The sequence below is a fragment of the Notolabrus celidotus genome, chromosome 1 (assembly GCF_009762535.1).
Source record: "Notolabrus celidotus isolate fNotCel1 chromosome 1, fNotCel1.pri, whole genome shotgun sequence".
Taxonomy (NCBI): domain Eukaryota; kingdom Metazoa; phylum Chordata; class Actinopteri; order Labriformes; family Labridae; genus Notolabrus; species Notolabrus celidotus.
In genome coordinates this window covers 23615671-23639334 of record NC_048272.1, presented here as the reverse complement: position 1 = coordinate 23639334, position 23664 = coordinate 23615671, and the positions used below count along the sequence as shown (strand labels likewise).

Sequence of the window (23664 nt, the reverse complement as noted above, 5' to 3'; positions counted from 1 at the left end):
CCCCTGTCATCTCTCTCTTTTCTTTCACCTTCCTTTGTTTCTTCCAAGCTCTGCAAACCTGCTGCAGGTTTCTCCTTCTGCTGCTTTGAAGCGTTTCTACGTCTGTTTTTTTGACTGCCACCAACATCATGCCCCGAGGCCAGGATTTACCTCTCAATATGCATGCAATAGCACATGCTTGCACACACACACACGCACCCCCCCCTCCATGTCTCTCATACATAGACACACACACAACCCAATTGCCTCTGTACGCTTGTTTCAAAGAGATAACTGAAGCGAGCAAGAAGAGAGGGAAAGCATTAGCTAACGGATTTATCTATGTGCCAGTGCCCTAATTATCCAATATCTCCATTACGCATTCAGAGAGGCGAACCCGTGTCACACAGGAAATGTACTGAGGACTCCAGCCATAAAAGTCTGCATTGATGAAACGGGCATGCATTATAAACTATACATATATTTCACACTCATTTAAATGGAGAGAAGTGGCCCTCGTTTTGACCGAGAAAACGCTTCAATTTATCTCAGAAGGAATTACATTTAAAAAAAAAGAAATGTTAAAAGAAGAAGTGATCGAGGGAAAGAAAAGAGGGGAAGAAAGCAAAAGGAGGGAAGGGTATGATTTCAATGTTCAGGACACGTCTCCCATAGCAGCGCATGTGTGTGTGTCTGTGGGAGAGTGTGCAAGTGTGTGTGTCACTCCCAGTGGTGAGCTGTGGGGACGCTGACCCGGGTCACAGTCAGACTAGGACCACTGCCATGGCTACCAGTGGCAGCAGATGGGTACGCCAGGATGCTTAGACGCCTAAGCTCACCCAGCCTGTCACACCCCACAAATGAGCACACACACTTTCTGCGCTCATGGTGGGACACAATTAGCACACCTCAAAAATTCTCTGGTTTTTTTTGTCTCCCTTCTGCACTCACGCACTCCAGACAACCATCCTCTCCACCTCCTCAGGTGTTTGTATGTGTGTGTGTGTGTGTGTGTGTATGTGTGTGTGTGTGTGTGTGTGTGTGTGTGTGTGTGTGTGAGTTTGTGAGTGTGTGAGTGTGTGTATGCATGTGTAGCCATCATCTCTAATCACGTCAGTGTGTTGAGTCTTGGTGTGTGTGAACCGCCTCCTCCTGGCCGGCCCATCTGTGTTGTGGTTGCAGTCATGGTGATTGCTCCTAAGTTGTCTCTCCTCCCTGCTTGCTCCCCTCCACTCGCCGAGCACAAACAATGACGAAGCAAAGGTAGAGTTTCTAATTTCCTCTTATGGAAATCTTACTTTTAGCTGACTTTGATAATCTTTCTTTCTTTATTCAATAATCCTCTGAGTTTTGTCGTAAGGCAAGTTTTTCAAGTTTGCAGAACAAGAGGTGATAATATTTGTGATACGAAGGCATAGTGTTACTTGAACCTATTTCTCTCTGACCCCTCTCTGCCCCTGACAAACACCTGACTCATCTGTCATTTGTGAGACTGAGTTGTTGGGCAAAGCACACCAAATAGTAGCATAGACTGAGTTTTTCTTCAACTTTGTTTGTTTTGAAAGTGTTGCCTGGTCTTGCAGATCTTGGGGTGTTATTATGTGTAGCATGTGTGTGCTACCCAAGCATTTAGACATCTGTTACTTTCCAAAGCTTACATAGCAAACTGTGAAGCTGCTGTATGGCGTCCTGTGTGAGCGTTTGTCTTTACGTAGAAGACTTACCTTGGTGATCTTTGGGTGTGCACAGCGGCTGTTTCCTGTGGTGGCGTGCATCCATGTGGTCTCTGGAGGAGTGCACTCCTGCCTCAGGGAGCACTTCTTCTCCTGTACGCACCAGCCGCACTCAAACCTGGGGTTTGCCTTCAGACACATTCCACAGCTGTCCCTCAGTGCATAGCATTTATACAGGTGGGCTGGTGAGGAGGAGGGGAGATGAAAGAAAATGATTAAAAGGAGGAAATGGGGCCAGAAAAACAACTAAGTAACCTTAGCATCAGTATAGTTTGGGTTTAATACAGTACAACCTCACAAGTTACACAACCTTTTGAAGATCAAACGTTTTAAAAGTTTGTCAGTAGCACAAGAACAAGTTGAGTTTAGGCACAATCTGCTAAAAGCCTCAGGAATTGTACAGTGATTTTTTTTCCCTCTCTGCTATTCCATCCCCAAATCCCATTGGTCATGGAGCAGCTTTAGAGCAAGCCTGTACCAATTACGGGCCGCTAAACGACTCCTCTCTAATTACATTAACATATCAGTGTTTAAGACAAGAGAGCATCTCTCATACTCCAGGAGATGATTATCATGATTGAGAAATGGGGAGAGTGCAGAGGGTGAAAGGAGATAGACAGAGAGACAGAGAGGCATCTTTGTGCTGTAGGTCGCCCTTCAGGAGATTTAGGCTTGGTTAACACACAATAACTGACACTGATGCACGTTGCTCATATGGTATTCTGTCAGTGCTGCTGTATGTTTGTGAAGACGCGGTTTAGAAACACTGTGCTTAGTCAGAGCCTTTTATGTCACCCCTATGAATATAAACACCCTGTTACTGAGGCCTGCAGTGGGGTTCCTGTGTCCACACCCTGAGTCTAGTATACGTTCCAAACACATCAATATAACATATTGGTATATGTGAAACTTGAGACCTCAACAGCTTGCTCTGTACATCACAAAGAGCGGCATCGATAAATGAAAGAAAGTGACTGTGTGGTGTTACTTTACATGACTGACGAAATGAAAATGATCATCGCCTCACAGACTTTCAGATGTAACAACCTTTCTTATTTTCAATACAACAAGGAAACCCCAGCTGCTCGCTGTTTCTTTAACAATCACAGAGAAACAAACAGAACAAGACACTATAGCATCCTCTGCTGCACTGAGGTCCCTGTGCAAGACGTCAACAGGCTGTATTGAACGCAATGGTGTCTGGAGATGATGTTACCTTACCTCACAGCAGGGGAATAATGTTACAGACTCCTGCTGTGCTGTTCAGGCCACAATAATTATGGAGACAGCAATGTAAAGACTGTCCTACCAGTAATTATATCCAACAGACATGATCTCATCCTCTTCTCCCGCAGAGGTGCATTGATAATGTGTACATGGTTCTTTGTTTGGAGGAGGAGGCGTGGTTATGGATCAGTGTACATGTATAATAATACTGTGTAACAACAATTAACACATATTATAATTATTCTCATTCTATGTGTGAACATCTGGAGCACCAGGGTTGCAGATAAGGGGCGTTATTCTTCTCACAGGGGTGTGAAATACAAGTGTGATGTGATGCATCAGCAAAAACACTTAACATTACCTATGCAACTTTTCTCAGTGAAACTGAGAACAAGGAACAAGAAGTCATTTACTGGTGAAATGAGTGTGAAAATTATCAACACATTATGTTGGATCAATTTTTAAGCTCCTAATAAATATCAACAGATCTGACTTCAATGCACCATTCAGAGAAAATGCGCTCAATTTGAATCTTAATCTGTTCATCAGTCGTTTACAGGCTTACTAAGTATTCAGTATGTTACAACAGTTACTAGCACCACTTCTCACTCTCATCTGGCTATGACAGTAAAGTCGTGGAAGGTAAATCTGAACCTTAACAGACACATCTATAAGTCAATACATATATATACAGTATACATCTATTAACGAATACACATTATATCATGTACACTATGTCTGCTTTTTAAACTTGTGTGTTTGCAAAAAAATCAGCATTTGAGTATTCTGAGGTATTCAACGTATGCAGTTCAAATTGATTGATTACAGTGTCCCTGTTGCCTACACACAGGTTGCCTACGTCTTTCTTTCAAAAACAAGAATGTGATCATTTTGTAGCAAGGCCAGGAATTACATTAATTTTGTACGGTCTATCTCACAGTTAATTTACTGAATTGAATATGCAGTTAAAATCAAATTAACAACACCTACTCTGGAAACAAAATAAACCTTTAAAGTTCAAAATCTGATGAACAGGGTTTCCTTGAAATATGTAAGAAACAAAATACTTGAGCCTTTTAGTGAACAAGAACATTGATCACAAGAGTCAGTGGGTTAAGAGAATATGTTTATGATCAATTCTTCAGATGAAGATTGTTTAGTGAAAGTCACAAAGCTACTGTATGTATTAGCCTCCTTTTTTAAAAGGTGCTGCATCCACCATGACTCAGCTAGAATAGAGGAATCATCAAAGCTGCGGCGGCAGTAGTTCAGCCCATAGGGACTTGACTTGGAAACTGGAGGGTCGCTGGTTTGAGTCCCAGTATGGACAAAGTTTGGCAAGTGGACTGGTGGCTGGAGAGGTGCTAGTTCACTTGTCTGGGCACTGCTGAGGTGCCCTTGAGCAAGTCACCAAACCCCCAACTGCTTTGAGTGTGCTGGTTGATGGCAGCATCCTCACTCCGACATCTCTCCCTAAGTGCATGTTCACTGCACTGTTTGTAAAATTGTATGTATATACCAAACTGTGTGTGTAGCATGACCACAAAATTAACAGGAGTGGAAAAAAATTGAATTTCCACCATGGGGATTAATAAAGTACGTTTCTCTTCTGTTCTCTATAATGACTGACCCGAAACATGATGTCTGATTTACAAGATTAATTGTGTGTTGAGAAAACTGACAGATTTAAAGCACTTTTAATGGTGGATGAGAGAGGATGAAATACAGTATGACATGACTCACCTTTGATGTTGTAAGGATTGTCAATGACAAAGTTTCCATTCCAAACCACAGACAGGTCCACGGGCAGGTCACTGATGTCATTGCCCTCGTAGGTGTACTGCAATATCAAACAACAAAATCAAGATCAGTGTTCATGGTAGAATCAAAACCTAGAAAAATGTGTATCCTAAACCAGAACAGCATCATAATAAGACATTTGGATTTTGGAGCCATTTACTAAATATTAAATTAGTAAAGGAGTCAGAAATCTAAAAGAGCATATTGAGTTCAGAGAGTAGCTGGTGGTAATGTCATAGCCCGCGGCGCTCACACAGTTGAAGGGCCATAAAAATGAATGATGAAAGACAGACTATATTGTGATTTTAACACGCGGCACATCCGCCGCCACCGCCGCCTGGCAGAGCACAGAGTTGATTAAGAGATTGGAATCCCGTTCACTGTGTGACTCATTTCATTCCAGTGATGAATGAAAAGCGGTATATATCTCTAACAATAATATTCTCATCTAATTTCATTTTTGCATCCTGAACTAATAAGAGTTGAAATGTAATTGACTCGTCGTCGGCATAATCAGTTTTATGGAATCGCTTTAAATGAGACAACAGGCTTCAAAAGCGGGGATGTGATGGCGGTGTGTTAACTGTGGGAATAACTGAGAAAGAGTTCCTATGAGACCCCTCCCAACCTCCCCACAAATAAATTATCTACGATGATTATCACCGGCAAATAAAATGCAGCTTTAGAAGTTACACCGCCTCCTCAATCCCTGCCTCTCACTTTCACAAAGCAGCTGAGGTAAATACACAATCATCCCATTCATCAAAAACCCTGCTCCCCCCAGTCTGACACATTTTTGCATTATTAACTCCTCCATTCATTAACTGTCTTTGAAACAACACAGAACAGAAGCTAGACAGCGATACGACGAGACTGCCTGTGCTCCGCTTTGAGGCTGCTGCTCTGATTCGTTGGCTGGTGAGACTTGAGTTAACCTGATGCCTCTGTCAGTCAAAGGGTGCCCGGTCACTCTCACTAACACTGCTGTGGTCACTATCTTTGGTGGCCTTGGGGTGACAGATTGCAGGACTATTCTCCTTTAGTGAAGTGGTGATAAAATCCAGAGTGAAAGCCCTGAGCCTGAGGCTACAAGGCCCTCACAGATTGAATCTAGCTACAACTTCGCTGCTGTGATATCGCCCACTCCAGTGCGATACTGTGAGATTTATCTTGACATCTGTAATAATGGTGAATTTGAATGTATTTGAGCGGGAAAGGACCGAGAAATGTGCTGAGAGAAGATAAGAAAATAAAGGGGACACAGCAATGTCACAATGAGTGAATGGATGATTAGTTCATTCTTCACTTTTTGGGATTTTGATGATTTACATCCAGCTGCCTTGGAGGCTGATATCCAAATAATAGGACATGTCTATGTGTATCTCAGGAGAACAACTAGTTTGTTCTTACTAATTTTAACATTAAATTGCTTCAAATTGTGTTTTCTGATGAATGTTGATGATTCTAGTTGGAAACTTTTTCCCTCAGTCACTCCACCTGCCAGCAAAGCTGCTGGACAATCAACAAGGAAACTTATTCACACACATTAACTATTAGGGCAAATAATACAGCTTAAGACTGCATCACTGTACAATTACTAGACCAAAATTACTAGCTTGGTTGAACGAGACACTTTTCATTGATACATTTTCCTGCCACTGAACAACTGTTGAAGTCAGTCTTTAACCCTCCTGTTATGTTTGTTTCTCTGTAACAGCAATAATGTTCCTGGGTCAATTTGACCTGGGGCATATTCAATTATCCCAAGTGTCAGAACCCCAAAAAATACCAATACCATTTTTTTTAGATCTAATTTTTAACTCCATTACTAACCATTTAAATCAAGATTTAGTCCATTAGTGTTCTTTAATTCTCAGATCATGGTTCAATGAGGATAACTCACTAATTTTTCATTAAAATTCATGTTAAAACTTTTTTTAATATACTTGGGAGAGCCCTAAATATAAATACAATAGTTTGACATGACTTAGATTTTAGTTTATTTTATTTTAAAATTTGAATTTTTTTTTTATGAAGTGATGTTGATAAATTAACATGACACCTTTTCTGTCACATGCTGCCCAGATTTTTATGCTGCATTTAGCTGGTTTGGAAGGCATATATTGCCTGAAATCAACTTTAAAAAGGGTCAATTTGACCTGCAACATAACAGGAGGGTTAAGCAAAATTGTCTTATCTAAGCCACTCAAATGGTTGCATGTATTGCCTCTCTTTAACAGGATATCTACAAACTAAATAACTCTGTGTTTCATGTTGTTTAAAGACATCATAATAGGTTCATAATGTGTTCTGACATTTAATAGACCAATGAATTAATCCACAAAATAACTGAAGATGTCAGTACTGACAGTTTGCAAGCACAAGTTTTCAAAGGGAGGTGTCTGCTCCTTTGAGGCCAGTGAACCTGGTTTGGTAAGACAAATAACATGTATGCTTGAGTAAATGTTGTAGGGTTGATCTGAAGGGGAAGAGTAAGGCTACAGGTAGCAAGAAAATGACAATTCGAAAAGAGCAAAAAAATACCAGATGATAGGAAGAGCTGAGAAGGGAAAAAAGAGAAGTGACAGGTGATGAGTAAAATACTGTAAAATGTTGGGGTTGGCTCATGGGTCACAAAGACAGAGGTGGAGTCAGCTTAGACAAGTGGAGTACAGGGAGCAAACCAATGAAAAAATGGTGATAAGAAGGATGAGAATGTGGGCAGGGAAAGAGGATGATACAACAGCAAGGGTGAAGCAGAAATAGCGAGGGCGAGATGGATAGAGAGAGGTGATTGTGTGTTATTCTGTGGACACCATTCATTTACACATGGAATAAGAGGCCTGGCCTGGCCTGTAAGCGCCTGAGCCGGTGGGGGCTAAAGTGAAATTGGCATTTTCAATTTGTTCCCTGACATGTCTGCCTTGGTCTTTTCACACATTCCTCTGCCTCGCCCTCTCTCGCAATCCTCCGTTCCACCCACTCTTTTTCCTCTCTCTCTCCCTCTCATTATTCCTTCCCTCTTCCTCTTTACAAACCTCCTCCCCCATCAATCTCAGTCAGACTTTCTCTCCCTACTTTCATCCCCCGGGACGCCCACAGTCAAACAAGGAAATATGGAGCAGATTCCTTTATCGCAGAAAGCAAACATGTCCAGAGGAACACATGTGCACACTCTACTCTAAATATGCATTCTGCACACAAGACACTTTCAAAGAAACGGATGTCAGCGAATGCATCAAAGACTGATTGCATGGCACTGTACAGGAAATAAAAAGTGATAAATAAGAACACATGAAAAACACAGGAAGATAAGACACATACAAAACAGCACATGTTTGGGATGTCTGCTATTATTTCTCTCTACTCAAGTCCAAACATATGAACTTCTTCAGTCTTTCCCTCCCTCCTTTCTCTCTCCCTAGAGAGACCACCCAGTCTGTCTGGGAAAATGAACACCTCTTCACCGAGTGGAGATGGGGTGAACATATGAGAGACTACATGCATGCAACACAAGGAGAGGGAAGGAAAGAAAGAGGGAACGTTACAGAGGCTGAGATGTAAAGCTTCAGAGAAGAGTAAATGAAATACAGCAAGAAGGTAATGACGAGTGGTAGAAAAAGTGAGACATATGCCCCATTTACACATGGAAGCAAACACCTAAACCAAACGGAGTATATTTTATGGTGAAAGCCATTCAAACACAGATCATCTCCACTGTCAAGTACATGTTTGAAAGGCAAGTTCCAGAAATAAGAATGTCCTGATATTAACTAGAAAATGTCAGGAGCTGCTTGTAAAGACAAATATTTTCCTTTTTTTTTGTTGGCCGGAATAAAAAATGTTATCCTGAGATCATGTAATATGCTGGATATCCTTTCTTTGAAACAAGCTGAGGCCCTGTTTGCAGAATGTATTAAATGTTGTGTCCCGTATGTATTTTTCTATATAACTGTCATGAGATCGCTCTGTCCTTGCTGCCCTGTTATATCTGCTCATGACTGAAGACACAATGTCAAGCTTTTTTGCACTTTTATCCCGCTTCTTGACACGTCAACCAATCAGATCACAGCCTGATCCCCCTCTAAACCAACTGAGAGGAGGCAAACTCCTTTGATAGTGAAACAGATGATAGATGTGTGAGGACCTCTTCACCCTGCTTTATCTACTGACAAGTCTTCTCTCTGAAAACCTTAACACACACATGACAGAGGTGTGGAGGTTCCGACGAAACAATAACACGGCCTGCCTTCTTCACCCCCTCTCCATCTCTGTTTCTCACGTGTCTGTGTTTGCACATCTGTCCTCTAAGGGCAGGGTATATGTTGAGGGAGGGGTTTCTGGGATCTGCTTGGGCATGTACTTCCACCAACAACAAACATGAATATTTAGTGAGGGAGAAGTGTCTGTGTGTGTGTGTGTGTGTGTGTGTGTGTGTGTGTGTGTGTGTGTGTGTGTGTGTGTGTGTGTGTGTGTGTGTGTGTGTGTGTGTGTGTGTGTGTGTGTGTGTATGTATGTGTGTTTAATGGGCAGTAGCGGGTGGTGGGAAGCTTTGGAAAGGTTAGGTTATGATCCAAAGCTCATCTCCTCTCATTGCACCAAAGGCTTATTAAACTTTCATACTGAACCAGCATTGTTGCACCATACGCAGTTCAGGGAATACACACATGCACCCTGTACATGGTTTATTCACTGCACAGCAGATTCTAAGATGAAAATGCAAACATTAAGCAGGATACTCTCAAAAGGTCAGGATTCGCATTTGTGAAGGGGAGGAGAGATGTAAAAACAGTACGTTTAACACTCTATGATTCAGTCCATATACATCTAAGAGTTAGGAGATAAAGGTGATGTTACAATCAGTATGTCTGCAGGCTTTAAAGAGAAGAGACGTCGGAAAAACTAAAGGTGAGTGGAAAGAAAATAAGAGGGTTTTTTGAAATCAGTTATCTTTTGAACTTATTTTAAAAATACACAACACAAATATGGAAAGATCACAGAGAATAAGACGACAAAACGCATCAGCAACAGTGTTGAATCCAAGGGAGAGACACTAAGAGACACTACATAAAACAAAAGAAAAGCGAAGACAGGACTAAAAATCCGCGCAAGTGGAGGACCTTAAAAATTAAAATTGGGGACAGACTTTGTCCTAGAGGATGAGATGTGTCAATTAAAACACTGCAGCACCAGCTGGACCTGTGTCACTGCAAACTGGAGGAGGTGATGCGAGGATAGATGGATGGAGAAGGAGGGATGAAGGAAGGCACGTTTCAAGTAACAACGGGTACCTTCTGTGAGGGTCACAGCCTGATAATTAGTCATTTTGAAGGTGTGTGCAAGCTGGACCGCTAAAAATATCAAACTAGCCCAGGGCAGGCCCGTACCTGGGAGAGGATGGGCTGATCTGTACTCTGCCTCTCAAGGTGAAGATGACAGTTATCATCAAAAAGTACGACCTCACTGCGTCTCTATTAATCTAAGTTATTCTAAATTAAAAAGGGTTTTGTAGAACACTTTGACAGAAGACACATTAGGATGGTGCCAAAGAAAAGCAGAGGACAGAGAAGGAATTCTGAATACTAGATTAGGCATGGTAAACAGTGTTTAGCAACATATAGAAACATACACACAACAGTACCCTTGAAACACACATACACACACAACTTCCAAGCAGATATGGCCTCCTAATCAAGGATCAAGTAGTAATCCTTCCTATAGCTTAGCGAGTGTGTGCGTGTGTGTGTATGTACTGTATGTGTGGGGTCAGACGGCGCGGAATCAGCTGCCGCTCATAATAAGGGCTGTTAGCCAGTGCTAATCGCTAATGCTAACAGGATTTGAGGGCATTGCTGGACCCAGTTACCCAGCTTATCTCTTACACACACAAACACACACATGCACACACACACACTTTCTTCATTGATGGAAAGGGAAAAAGAGAGAGAGGGGACTAGGAAAAAAAGTGCTGGCTGGAGGGAAAAATAATGCTGCCATAGCCAGTGTTTCTTATTTTCCAGCACACGCATTAAGCTAGCGTAAGCTTTCTAGACCTCTCCCCGGACAAAAGGATGATTTTCGGTCGTTTACAGAAATGGTCATATTTTTTAGTCTGCTCACCCTTTTTGCCCCCGTACACTCATTCCTTTCTTAAGGCGCCAATTCTTCCATCACAAACTCTAACACACTCTGTCTTCCTTTGCAAGTCTTTGATCACTCGCACACATCTGCAAGACTTCATCTGCACTCTCTGTCACATGACACACATGTAACGACATGGGGAAGTAAATAGGCTGAAACTCATTGAAATGAGAAAGAACCTTTCACTATTTTCGCACCTTGCTCTGTCCCTTGACAAATTACTGTACTACAGTTAAGTTAAATTTTTTGTACTGACCTCATTTGGCCATTTAGCAGCACTGGAATATAAAGAGTTAATTTTCCTCAGCACTAATTCCATCTCATGGAGGTAGACGGCAGCTGCTTGGACACTATTTGTACGCAAGTGTTGTTTTTTAATGTTACGATGTTAGAGGCTAAAACACAGCACAATTACTGAAGTAAGTTTTAAAACGTTTGAATTGGGGATGCACGATATTGGATTTTTTGCCGATATACGATTTGCCGATATTTTACAACTCATTTAGCCGATTACCGATATTTTTTGCCGCACACCTAATTGCAGAGATCATCAATTCTCTTCTGTACTGGAATTAGCGTACAGTATTATGGTGATACTCTTATCACATTTGTTATGTAATATTAATTTCTTGTGCAAAATAAGAAAAATTCTTAATACTTTAAACTGCACTTGATTTATGACAATTGCTTTCAAACAAAATTCATACAAAAAGATACATCCTACTTAAAACTTGGATGATGCTCTCCATGAGACAATCATAACAATTCCCACAACCAGGGCAAATTTGGCAAATTTCACATTTGACATAGTAAGTAAACCAAACCTCTGTTCACAGGGAACATGTGAAAAGTGCAACTGTACAGCAATTAAACCCAAATTAAATAAAATGGTTTCCTTTGACAGTAAATGTGCCTAAATTAGTCAGCTACATGTACCTTACAGACTGCTGCTTAAATCAAATTTAACTTAAAACATGAGCCCAACATGTGTGCAGCAGCCCATTATTTTATCAGTTAATTATATCGTCGGATATCAGCGTGTTGGCTGATGTCCGATTCATTCATTTTAAAACCAATATCGTCCGATACTGATAATGTGCCGATAATATCGTGCATCCCTAGTTTGAATCCAGTCAGTTGATAGCTAGCATAGCGTGTTTGCTGTTTTTTTTGACTATTTTCGTCATTACAGTTTTTGCTATTGTGTATATTTGTGATTGTGGAGGAGGTGTTGGCCGGAATTCCGGCTACTTTTCAACCAAAAGGGAAAAAGTAAATACACATAGGCAGATATGGTCTCTTCTCTAATCTCTCCTTAACTGGTTAACAGCAGGAGATTATTTCTTTAACATACTGAAGGGTGGAGCGAGCTTTAAGGGAGAGGGATTTCAGAGTAAAGGTTAAAGATTGGAGAGAACCCAGAAGAGAGACAGGGAAGAGAAGAAGATGATGAAATGGAGCTGGAGGATGGGGTGGAGAAGCTGACATATGCTGATAGCTGAACAGCAATTAATTCTTATTTATCCAGGAGAGGAGTGTGGGAGCTGTGCTCTCCACCTGACAGAGAGGGGGAGAGGAAGAGAGCCAATGACGAGGCTGAGATGAAGAGGAGGAAGGAGGAGAAGGAAGAGGTAGAGATGGAGATAGGTAGATGACTAGGAGGGTTGAAGTATGAAGGAGGAAAGTGAGGACAGAGTAGAGAGAGACTTCTTTTCAGCGGTACCACAAGAAGATGAGTGGTTTGTTTTAAAGTGAACACATTCTTATACATAAATCAATAATCAAAGTAAAGAGGACATACATTTTAAAAAGCGTACTCACAAACAAATCATTCACTTATAAGAGGGACAATACCCCTTTTTTCAGGAACAAACAAAAGAGACACAGACACTTCATGTGACACAAACCAACACAAAGCAGTGTCTGAAAATCTAAATCAGATCAGTGCAGCCTGAAGCTGAAGTATCACATGATGAGGGAGCCAACTTTTGAAACAACGAATGGCCTTCAATCTGCTGCGCCTAAAATAAATTCCAATGAATTCCCATGCACTTCAGTCAACCCGGACACTGAACACACACACACACACATACACACACAAGCACACCATCTGCAAGCCAATTAAAACAGTGTCAGTGTGTGCTGTGGCTGACTGCAGTGGCAGGTCTACTGTTTATATCTCATTAAGCTGTGCCAGGCCATGCCAGACCACGCTGTACCATGCTCCGCTGCGCCTACCCTCCACCGACCAGCGCAAAGGCCCTCATTAGTCTCGTCTCTGCCACCTTTGGCACTGCGTGTGTGTATTTTCCTGTGCGATGATTTATTTAAAATGAAAGTTTATTTTCAATAATTCATCATTTGCAGTTTTTACACTCGGTTACATATTTTAACAAATCCTCCAAACTCCAGAAAGTCTTAGAAAGTCAGGCTAAAGTTTGCATCAGCTCCCTCTCTCTATCTCTCTCTCTCTCTCCGCTCTCTAGCACACACCATGTGAGGGTTGTATGACACTATTAGACCAGTGTGGTTTGTGTTAAGCGCTCTCCCTGCAGACATGTTTGGCCTCTTCTCCAGACCTCCATTTGCTCCGTCTACCCATCTATTCATCTATCTATCCATCTTTCTTGTCTGCCACCCTTCTCTCATTTCCCATCGGAGGGGAGCAGATTATTCGCCCTCCAAACTCTCTCTCTCTATGCAGTCTTTGTCCTCCCTTCTCCCTCTCTTTCTCCTGCTATCTCTGCTTTCAAATCTACTTGCCTTCATTTCTTCTTTCATCCTCCATCTCTTCCTTTTCTCTTTTTCTTCTTCATATCTAAAAGGCTGCTTTCCCTGTTTTCTCCTCCTCCCATCTTCCCATCCGTGGGTTTGTGTGTGTGCGCTCACACTCACACAGGAGCGTCCGTCTCTGCTGCCTGCCTGCAATTCATCATCATTTTATCTATCTTAATTGGATGCCATCAGTACCCCTGATACTTCCCATTTCTCCTTTAACAAACAGCTGCCCTCTCTCTACACACAGCAGAATAACACACAGACACACACCCTATCCCAAACTAGATTTTCTCCTGCTGCCCCCATGTCTGCTCTTTTTCCACCCAATGAAGGAGTGAGAGGAAGACGGTGATGGAGTAGCCGAGTGGTTTATCAGACGGAAGGTAATGGTGTAAGGCCTGCGCTGATAATATCTGTCCTCTCATTCCTGCCCTCAAGGGAGTAACAAGAAAGAAGGATAAAGATGGAGGGAAAATAGTGTTACAAAGGTAAAAATGGACAAACAGCTAAGAACAAGGGGAGAGAGAGCGAGCAACAGAAAAAGGACAAGTCTGGAATAGCTCTCTCAACCTCGCCCTTCCAACAGAGCCCAGCTGTGCTCCATCAGCCTCACTGACCCCAAAGTGTGATCACATGTGTCTGCAAGCATTGTGTGTACATGTGTTTACTCGCTCCCATGACCCCTCCAGTTATCTGAGCATGACTTCCCAGCCCACAGCTCAGCATCTCATTCGGCCTCACACCCTCACCTCAACCTCTGATTGGGCCACACACACGAGGAAGGTGTCTGGGCTGGGTCAGGAAGCCGGAAGGAACTGTTGTAGACACCAGCTTGTTGTTGTGGTTTCTGCTGACCGGAGTTAACTGCTACCATACGGCCTGGCGGATGGCTCTGTATGTGTCAGTGGTAATGTGGGCTTGTTTGGCACTTGGAAGTATGGAGTCCTTTTTTTAAACTAAATGATCAGCAGTCTCCTCCACTTAACTTGCTATAGGACCTTTGACAATCTGCCATTTCATCGGCTTTCACAGGTTCCAAAAATGTTGAGTTACTAGGTTTGGCAAAGTATCCAACTTCAAAGTGAGAACAGAAAAGTGAGTAAAAACATATTTTTCACAGCGCAAACATTCTGAAAGCTTGACACAGCAAAATTTAGAGCTTTGAGCATTTTTTAAATCCAGACCCTTAGCGTATGATTCTTCAAAGTCCTCACACCTCGGACATTGTGTGGTCTGCTTGTTTCATGTCCCTATAGTTGCAAAAATAAAACCAGCTTTCCCAAGTGCTGCATTCTTTCTCATGTCTTGTGATACACAGCCTTTCCTCCCCTTTGGGATCCCTTGTTATGTACAGTAACCTTATACAGGAACACCATAGCACCAATATTTTCCCCCATAAGCAGATATGGAAAGTCGATATCCAGCGAGGTCAGTATAGAGCTGATGTTACACTATCATATATCATGTGTGTCACATACACAGTAGATTATTGACAGTCTCCTGTTAGGGGATACTATGTGAGAGTATTGAGTTATAACAGCCACTGTAAAAGGAGAAATGTATGGGAAGCTAGAGTTTAAACATGATCCGACTGTGGATATCCTGGATATCCCATGGATAGTCATCTTCCTTTAGACAGTATGATGATATTGTGTGAAAGAGAGGAGAATGAGTTTTGGCCTCAGGAGAGACTTTTGAGCTGATTTTCTCTCTCGCAACCTCTCATCTCTTTATCCTGTCTCTGTTCTTTTCAATATTACTCTCCCTCTCACTTTTCTACATTCATCTCACCTGAAATTGTCTACTACGCTCCAATTTCCCTGGAAAGTCTCTCATCTCCATTTTTTAGCTGTTTCCTCTGCTGTCTAGTGTTACATCTCTTGTTTTTCTCATCCGTCTTTCCTCTACGTGTATCCTCTGTCTCTTTGACCTCAAGGTCCTCTCTCTTTCATTCGCCTCTCTTTTGTCACTTTTACAGGAATTCTTGTCACATAATTCTGGTCTCTGCCTTCATCCTCATCATCCTTAAAAGTGAGTGAGTGTCAGTTTGACACAGTGGCAAACACTCGTGTGCATTTTCAACCAAGGCTAAACTGTGGATTAGCAGCCCTGTGTTTATCCCATTGATTAGCAAGCCCTCCCCAACAGTGTTCTTGCAGTGCTATAATGAAACTGTACACCCAAACACCCACATGCACAGCTATCCTGGGATCCATAGCCTGAAGCATATTGAAGGATGCACATGTGCACACACGCACAGACACTGATTAACCCCTCTCCCCATCGCGGGAGGGAGTTGGGTGCCTGCAAACCAAGGAGGCAGCAGTGTGTACGCAGCATAACAGATGAAGTCTATTTCTACTGCAGAGTCATACATGATTCATTAAGTTGGTGCTGAACACTGTCAAAGAAGGAACAAACATAGAGAAGGGGGGGCATGAAAAGTAGAGATATGAAGGTCTATAAACGGATAAACTAATATTTAAGACGCTCATTCTTTTGAAATACTGCTCCGGAGCTATAATAAGACTCCCATCCTAATAATTTATGACACATAATTATGCTCATAAGCTCAGGCTGGGATGAATTATGCCTTAATGGCAAGTTCATGCAGCTGGCATCTTTTTCATCAGCTGAATCTAACTACAGCCTCACGAAAGAGTTGATGCACACACTGCATCGATATCTGAAAGTGCAGTCAAGTTGGCACGGCTAATTGCTAACAAGGGCTAAGTGCTGACAGCCTTGGGCTAATTGCTGCTAGCATGTCTGCTTTGTGGACATCAAATGAAGAAATTCAGCTTTTGGCCAAGGCTAAGCTCTGCTGCTGATTAGCACTGCCCTTGCAGCAACAATAAACAGTCAATAAACAGACATCTCTGTGGAGAGACAACCCTATCGCTAGGTAATTAGCCCTGCCTTCACAAACAACTTGCTAGCGTGTGCCAGCACCTGAAGACTGCTCATCAATACAGGGAGAATCAAATGATGTGCTAGCTGTCACGGAGGCTACCCAGAGATTGCTGCTGAGGGGTGTGTGTGTTTCTTAAGTGTCAACTATTTCCTATATGCCCGCATTGACTTGTGACTGGAATGACGAGGTGAATCACACAAAAAGGTATTTCCGTTTTTGAAGGCGCTACAGCTAATTAACCAGACGTGGAAACTTCTGCACTCTTTTTCTAATTTTGCTAGTTAATTTATTTCATGTGCTACACGTAGAGCGACATTTTAACACACTCGTCTACAACAAAATTAACAGCTCTAGCACTCTTCTGATACAGTTTTGTTGATGGAAATAGGCTGCAGGAGCGAGTGTACGAGGGGATGAGGATGCTACAGTGACAGTGGGGAATGGCTGGAAGAGAAAGTATGACAGACAAGAAGGAGGGAGGCAGAGAGAAAGATGAGCTCCTCTTGCAGAGAGAGGAAGGGCAAGGGAGGGAGGGAGAGAGAGAGGGAGAGAGAGAGAGAGAGAGGGGAGAGAGAGAGGGAGAGAGAGAGAGAGAGAGAGAGAGAGAGAGAGAGAGAGAGAGAGAGAGAGAGAGGTATAGAGTGGAGGTGTAAACATGATCAATCCGCTTCCAACTAGGTTCAGAGACAGACTTCCTCTTCACATTTTCAGCCTCAGTGAAGCGCAACGCTAGCTACCTCTTATCTGTCACGCTAGTTTGAAGCCTCACAAACACGCATTCACGCGCACACACACACACACATACATTTGCACAACCATTTTTCAACACACAAACCAGGAATGCACTCTACCATGCTTACCTGTAAATCCTACACACACACACACACACACACACACACACAGACAGACAGACACACACACACACACACACACACACACACACACACACACACACACACACACACACTTTTATAAGAAAAACTTCTGCAAAAAACATCCTTGAGAACACTTGAATCCGGCCCACAACACTCACACATACCAACAACAAACACATGAAAAATGACAATCTTTTATCATTTTGATGCACAATCTGGGAAAATCCCCTTCAGCCAATGATTTTTCAAGTGCGCCCCAATTCAATTAATGTGTAAGTGTAATCTAATCATCAGTATTAATTTGCTATCAGTTCAATGTGCGAAGAACAGCCGCGGATCATTTATCTGGCTTGTGAGTGAGCCAGTGTCCAAGTGGAGCGCGGTGATCCATCAGGACAATGAGTACGTTAGTGTCTAAAGTGCTCATTAGTTGTAGTAGGCCATTATTTAAACCCAGACTGAGTCGATGTCCTTACCAGGTTCATGATTCAGTTACCTAGTTGCATTGATTTGGACAAGAGTAATAATACTAAATGACTGTGCTTTTAGCCTGTAAAGAGTCCAAGTATTATTCAGAGTCATGTCTACACAGTGGTGTTTTTTTTAACAATGTTTCTATGCACTTAGTTTTTTTTAACATGGGACTCATGATAGCTCCTTGCTCAAGTCCTTGACCTCGCGGTGACTGCACTTTTGCAGTTGAGTCCTCTTGCATGTGGATCAGCCTTCCCTCCTTGATAAGATCTACCTTCTCTGTCAAATCTTTCAAGCCTTACATTAAAGCTAGGGTTGGTAGTCATGGAAAACTAGCATGAATTTGAATGTAGCATTTCCTCAGGACTCCGTCTAACCCCTCCCCTCGGAGCTCCTCCAAAATGATGCCCCCGCTCACATGCACGAGCGCCGCTGATTCGGGACCATACATTCATGACTGATTCAAAACCGGTCCTCAGCACATCATTTGTGTTTTACACTACGTCAACTCATGTCTCACTCAGCGTTAAGAAAACATCAAAACATTATCATAGTGAAAGTTAAAAACACAAACAAACATGAAATGTATGTGCAGGTGGCAGGCAGAATGGCAGGATGGAATTTGATTGGTTTCATAATTTGGCTCCTGATGGCATGGATTGGTTGGTGTTTTCACAGGTTTAGTATAACAAAAAGTGGATCTAAATCTGACTACCAACCCTAGCTTTAAAACACACTTTGACAAAATAGTATTTGACTCCTCTTGTCCTGAGCATGCAGCTCATTATAAGTCTTTGTTTCTGTCTCATTTGTCCTTATAATCATCTTGTTTCTTATGAACTACTTCTTTTGTGAACGGTTCAGCACTTTGGTCAGCTACTGATGTTTTTAAATGTGCTTTTTACATTAAACTGACCTTACCATGCTTAACATCAAAAGCTATTTTTCATTGGACGAGACAAATCTTAAACCTGAATGTTATTGATAAACAAAACAACAGCTAGAGTCAGAAATGGCACACATCCATGTTTGTTTCACTATTACAATCCTGCAACACACCACCATCACATGCAGTCCTCCACCACTGACGGGGCTTCATTAATTTCCACTCATACAACCAGAATACCAAAAGTCTTCTCATTTGATTCTTTGCTACTCACCGCTGTTTTCTGGCACTGGATGGAGGTGCTGTTGAAGCGCAGGGCAGGCACACTGTGCGTCTCTCCCTGGATGTGAAAGACGCACTCATAGTTCCTCTGTCCTGACTGCGGCTGGGGCAGGTTCTTGGCAGCTAAGGTGATTGGCTTGGTCACTCCAACAGGGATGTAGATCTGGGTGGAAGGGAGGATCTGAGGACAGTCCTGCAGAGACGAAACAAGAGATACTTTTTAATGCTTACCCCCAGAGGAAAAATAAAAGAAAGATAGAGGCGGAGGCTATTAATGCAGTCAGAAGAGCGAGCAAACAAAGCATAAAGAGCTGAAAAAGAAGAGCAGGAGTGATGAAATAAATCACTTCTTTGTTGATAAGAGCCGCGGGCGACATATTTGACTTCACGCCAGATTTGCTAAAACACGCTCAGCTTAAAGAGCTGTGCTGGGATGCACTGTTCATATGTGCTGCAGGATTGTGCAAGACTCTCACTTGCCTTGCACCAGATGTAGAGGCTGCACAACAACACTTGGGCAAGAGAGCGTCACACAAAGTTCACTAAAGATTATCTAACCAGTAACACTATTTGACTCACAACAGTGCTGCGTTGTTACTGGAAGAAGATAGACTCCAGTGTATTATATCCATGTGTGTGATGGAATAATGAGCTCATGAACTTTGTGTTTGCCTCCATGTGTGTGTGTGTGTGTGTGTGTGTGTGTGTGTGTGTGTGTGTGTGTGTGTGTGTGTGTGTGTGTGTGTGTGTGTATGTGTGTGTGTGTGTGTGTGTGTGTGTGTGTGTGTGTGTGTGGTGTGTGCACATCAGTCATTGATATTGGCCAGAGCCAACAGAGTGTTGTTTAGATCATCTGGAAGCCGCCCATCCACTGGCTCAAAGCACTAGAGTCCACAACCCTGGAGGGTGTGTGCGTGCTTGTGTGTGTCCTTGCAAAGATTCATCTGGACAAATTAGTTTCTTAATGTGCAGACAGAGCCATGTGTGTCCGTGCGTGCCTGCATGTGTTAAGTTACTGAGGCAGAATAAGACAGGACAGTCCACTCAGTATGAAACACTTCCTATGTATTCATGTGTGCATGTGCTGGAAGGAAATGAAGTCATTACTGTGTTCATGCCATGTTCTGGCAGCGATGCAGAGCTCGTCAACACTGAGAAGAAGAGAGAGTGAGCAGGAGGGTGGGGGATGACAGATCTTATACAACATAAGTTAAAGCTTGGGTGGAACTAACCAAGCCTGTACTGTAGTCTCAGAGCCAAAAAGGATAACAAATCTGCTGACAAATCACACATTGTATAACCTAAATACACTGCTAAGTGACTCACATAATAAGAGACATGTGGAGGGAGGAGATGCTTTGTGATGTGAGGAGAAGAAGACATAGAGCTATGAACTTTTGTCAAAGATTCCAATGAATCTTTCGTCTAAAAGGGCCTTAAAGAAAGAAGCAGCTGGGATCAAAAATCAAAACACACATTTCTCTTCACTTCTCTGAAATATTTTAAACACTGTGTAACAAGAGCGTAGAGGAGCCTTATGTTACAGGGCAGGATATGTACCTGTGTGGACAAACAAGAGAAGCTTAAGAGAGGATAACATCTACCAACACCTTTGTGAAATACTCGCTGCACAGCCTCTACCTCACTCTGTTGGAGCTTCTCCTTTAAGCAGATAGCTGGCTCACTGTCAGTACATTTTCTCTCCCCTCCTCTTCTCTGAGCTGGTGTACATAGAAGCTACAGTGTATCCCGGGGCCAGAACACAATGCCGGAGTTTGTTCATTAGGCTGCTTAGCCCCGGCCTTTTGTGTCTGATCACACACACAAACTCATGCCTAACACAAAATTAGAGAGGGGAAAGAAATAGGCAACAGAAGACCTGATGTGCAATCAACTAGGAGGAAGTTTGGGAGCAAAATGGATGGCTGGTAGGGAATGGAGGAGATGGGGGAAGAGGGAGAGGATGAAGAAAAGAAAAAGAAAGGAGGGATGTGAGAAGTATGTGAGGGGAAGAAGGTAGTGGGAGAAGCAGAAGAGCCCAATTTAATTGGGAACAGAGCTGAGTGAAGCCATGGGAATCAGATAGTTAGTGATGCGAGAAAGAAAAAAGAGAATAAAAAACAAGAAAGAATCAAAAAAAGAAGGGTCAAAAGAAAGATGGACACAGAAATAGAACAGGCCCGAAAGTAGAGAGGAGACTTAAATTATAAGAAGAATGCCTAGAAGTCTTTGCACCCATTTATGTATTTTCATAGACTCCCTCCTTCTATTCCTTCCTCCATCTTCAAGTGAAAGCTTCATCCACACCACATACCGGAGCCCCCCGACAATATCCTATTTAATTAACTGCCTGGAGCCTCAGACAACCTCTTGAAAATTGATGGAGAGGCAAACAAAGAAGAAAGAAGAGATTGATTTGCACTTGTGGCTTTTGAAGTCTCAGTAGAAAGGGATGCTCGTGTCAAAAGCTCTGAGCCTGCATCGTCCAAAGTGCCAAGAGAGTCAAAAAGAGGAGGTTTTTGAGCATCCTGCCGTACAGCTAACTTGTAGGTGCCAGTTTGTCAGAGGCTATAGCATAGCCTCTAGCGCAGCTGCAACTAACCAATTGTTTAAATTCATTCATCTATTGACTTTGTGTCAGCTCAGCTGTCTGCTTGTCCTTTTCCTCTGACAGGCACCTTTCCTTTTAAGTGTATTTTCCTGCAATACAGTCGATGTACCATCAACCAAGATTGACTGCAGTCAAAATATCGGATATTATGGTTGAAATAAGTTTGAGTAGTTTTACATACCAGGCAAAAGAAAACTGGTTGTATGGGAAATGTATAAGGGAGTTTGGTAAAGGCTGTGAAGGGAATCAGAACTCCAGCTGTCTAAACAACAAAGAATGTATGGTCCAAATAACATGGTCAGAAAGAACAACAGCAAAATGTGATAGTTCATATAGAGGGCATGTTGCAAGAGTTCAGAAATTTCCCACAGAAAGCCCCTGGTTTCTCAAATACATGACCACACAGTGTCACAACTGGATGCAGAGGAATACAGAGAAAAAAAGGGATAGAGAAAAAGAGGTATGAGGGAAACGTGAAGAGGATAAAGGAAAAAGAGCTTTGCAAAAGAAACTATTTCATCAGTGTTTGTGACAGGTGCCATAACAGTTCAAAGCCGGCTTTAGGGCTACATAGTGCAGAGTACATTGAAACAATATTTCACCAAGGGATTCTTTTGAAGCTGAAACAGATCTTTTTTTTCTCTTTTCCGCCTCCTTTTTTGTCTGACTTCTCAGCTTTCATTTCATCTGTGAAAGACGGATGCTGCATTTTTTTGTGGCCAGATGTGACACCGCATCCGGTTGATTTCAGGAAGACCAAGAGGACACAGAAAAGGAGGAGAAGACACAAGCTTTGTATGTGTGTGTGCTATGGGGAGAAAAAACGTGGTTTCCATTGTGTGTATTTTAGTGTCTGTGTGTGTGTGCAGTCTTGGCAGGCAAGGTAACGTGCGGTGAATGTATCAGGTCTGCAGATACAGTCAAAGCTAAGATAGCAGAGCCACACGCGACCAATTGCAGATTGTTCTCTGTACACGACCTGCACTAAAGCAGAATCTCTTCTTGAACATAACAGCAGCCAGCGTCATCATAAGGTTACCTTTGTCTTGCTCTCCAATAGCTGGAGGGAACTGTTTTCAGTAAAGTTGCATGTATGGATCTATTCCACAGACAGTTTCTCCACACCACAACAAAGCACATAACAGCTGCTCTATTTTAATATTTTGATTCAGGTGTTTGCATTTTGACACCATCATACGATTTGTCTGACACCAACAGATGTGAAAACTGTAGCAGGAAAATAGCTTTGCCAATTTATATGTCTTTGTTTCTAAGCCAACAGCCAATGACGAGTCCGGTAAACAAACATCCTCCATTAGCTGTGAAATAAACTCTCACACCCTGATTGGATTGAATGTAAAAGTGTGTGTTTGTACCTTTTTTTTCAGGATCGTGAATGAGTGTATGTTCTGAAGAGTGTGTTTATGATGGCGGACATCCAAGGCTCACACTTCTGTTCAAAGCCAAGTTGCCAGAGGGCTTTCCTTACCTCTGCCTGTTTGTTATCCCCGAACAGCCGCCGATAGCTTTGCTGCCTAAGGCTAGTGCCACAGTTCCCATTTGTAACAGTAAAGGCATACAATTATGCAGATTATTAAAGATGTATTGTATATTAACTCAGTGAAAATTTCCTGAATACAAAATAGGGGGAAAAATAGCTTTGCTCTGATTCTACTTGCAGTTCAAACATACTTCAATATGTTCAACAGACAGAAATAAGCCGAAGCCATCATTCCTAACAGCAGCATTCTTACCAACATAATGCATGACCTATATTTTTTTGACATCACACTGATGACATCCAGTTGCCAGTTTACATTGGATGTCGCCACAAGCTTTCTCAAAGGATAGCAGCTGTCATTCTAGGTCAAGCCCGTTCTAAAATATTCCTCCCTTCATTTCGATGCGCTCTGATGTGTACCACAGCACCCCAATCCGCACCAAATGCAAAAAAGTAGACGAAA

The 23664-nt window shown here is 42.4% G+C and overlaps 1 protein-coding gene across 1 annotated transcript in view; it reads right to left on the bottom strand.

Moving 5' to 3' along the window:
• plxna1b (plexin A1b) overlaps positions 1–23664 on the bottom strand; it is a 213408-nt gene that overhangs the window by 45663 nt on the left and 144081 nt on the right. The window contains 3 exon segments of the mRNA XM_034684651.1: positions 1704–1894; positions 4683–4779; positions 19082–19282. Coding sequence (XP_034540542.1) covers positions 1704–1894; positions 4683–4779; positions 19082–19282 — 489 coding nt within the window.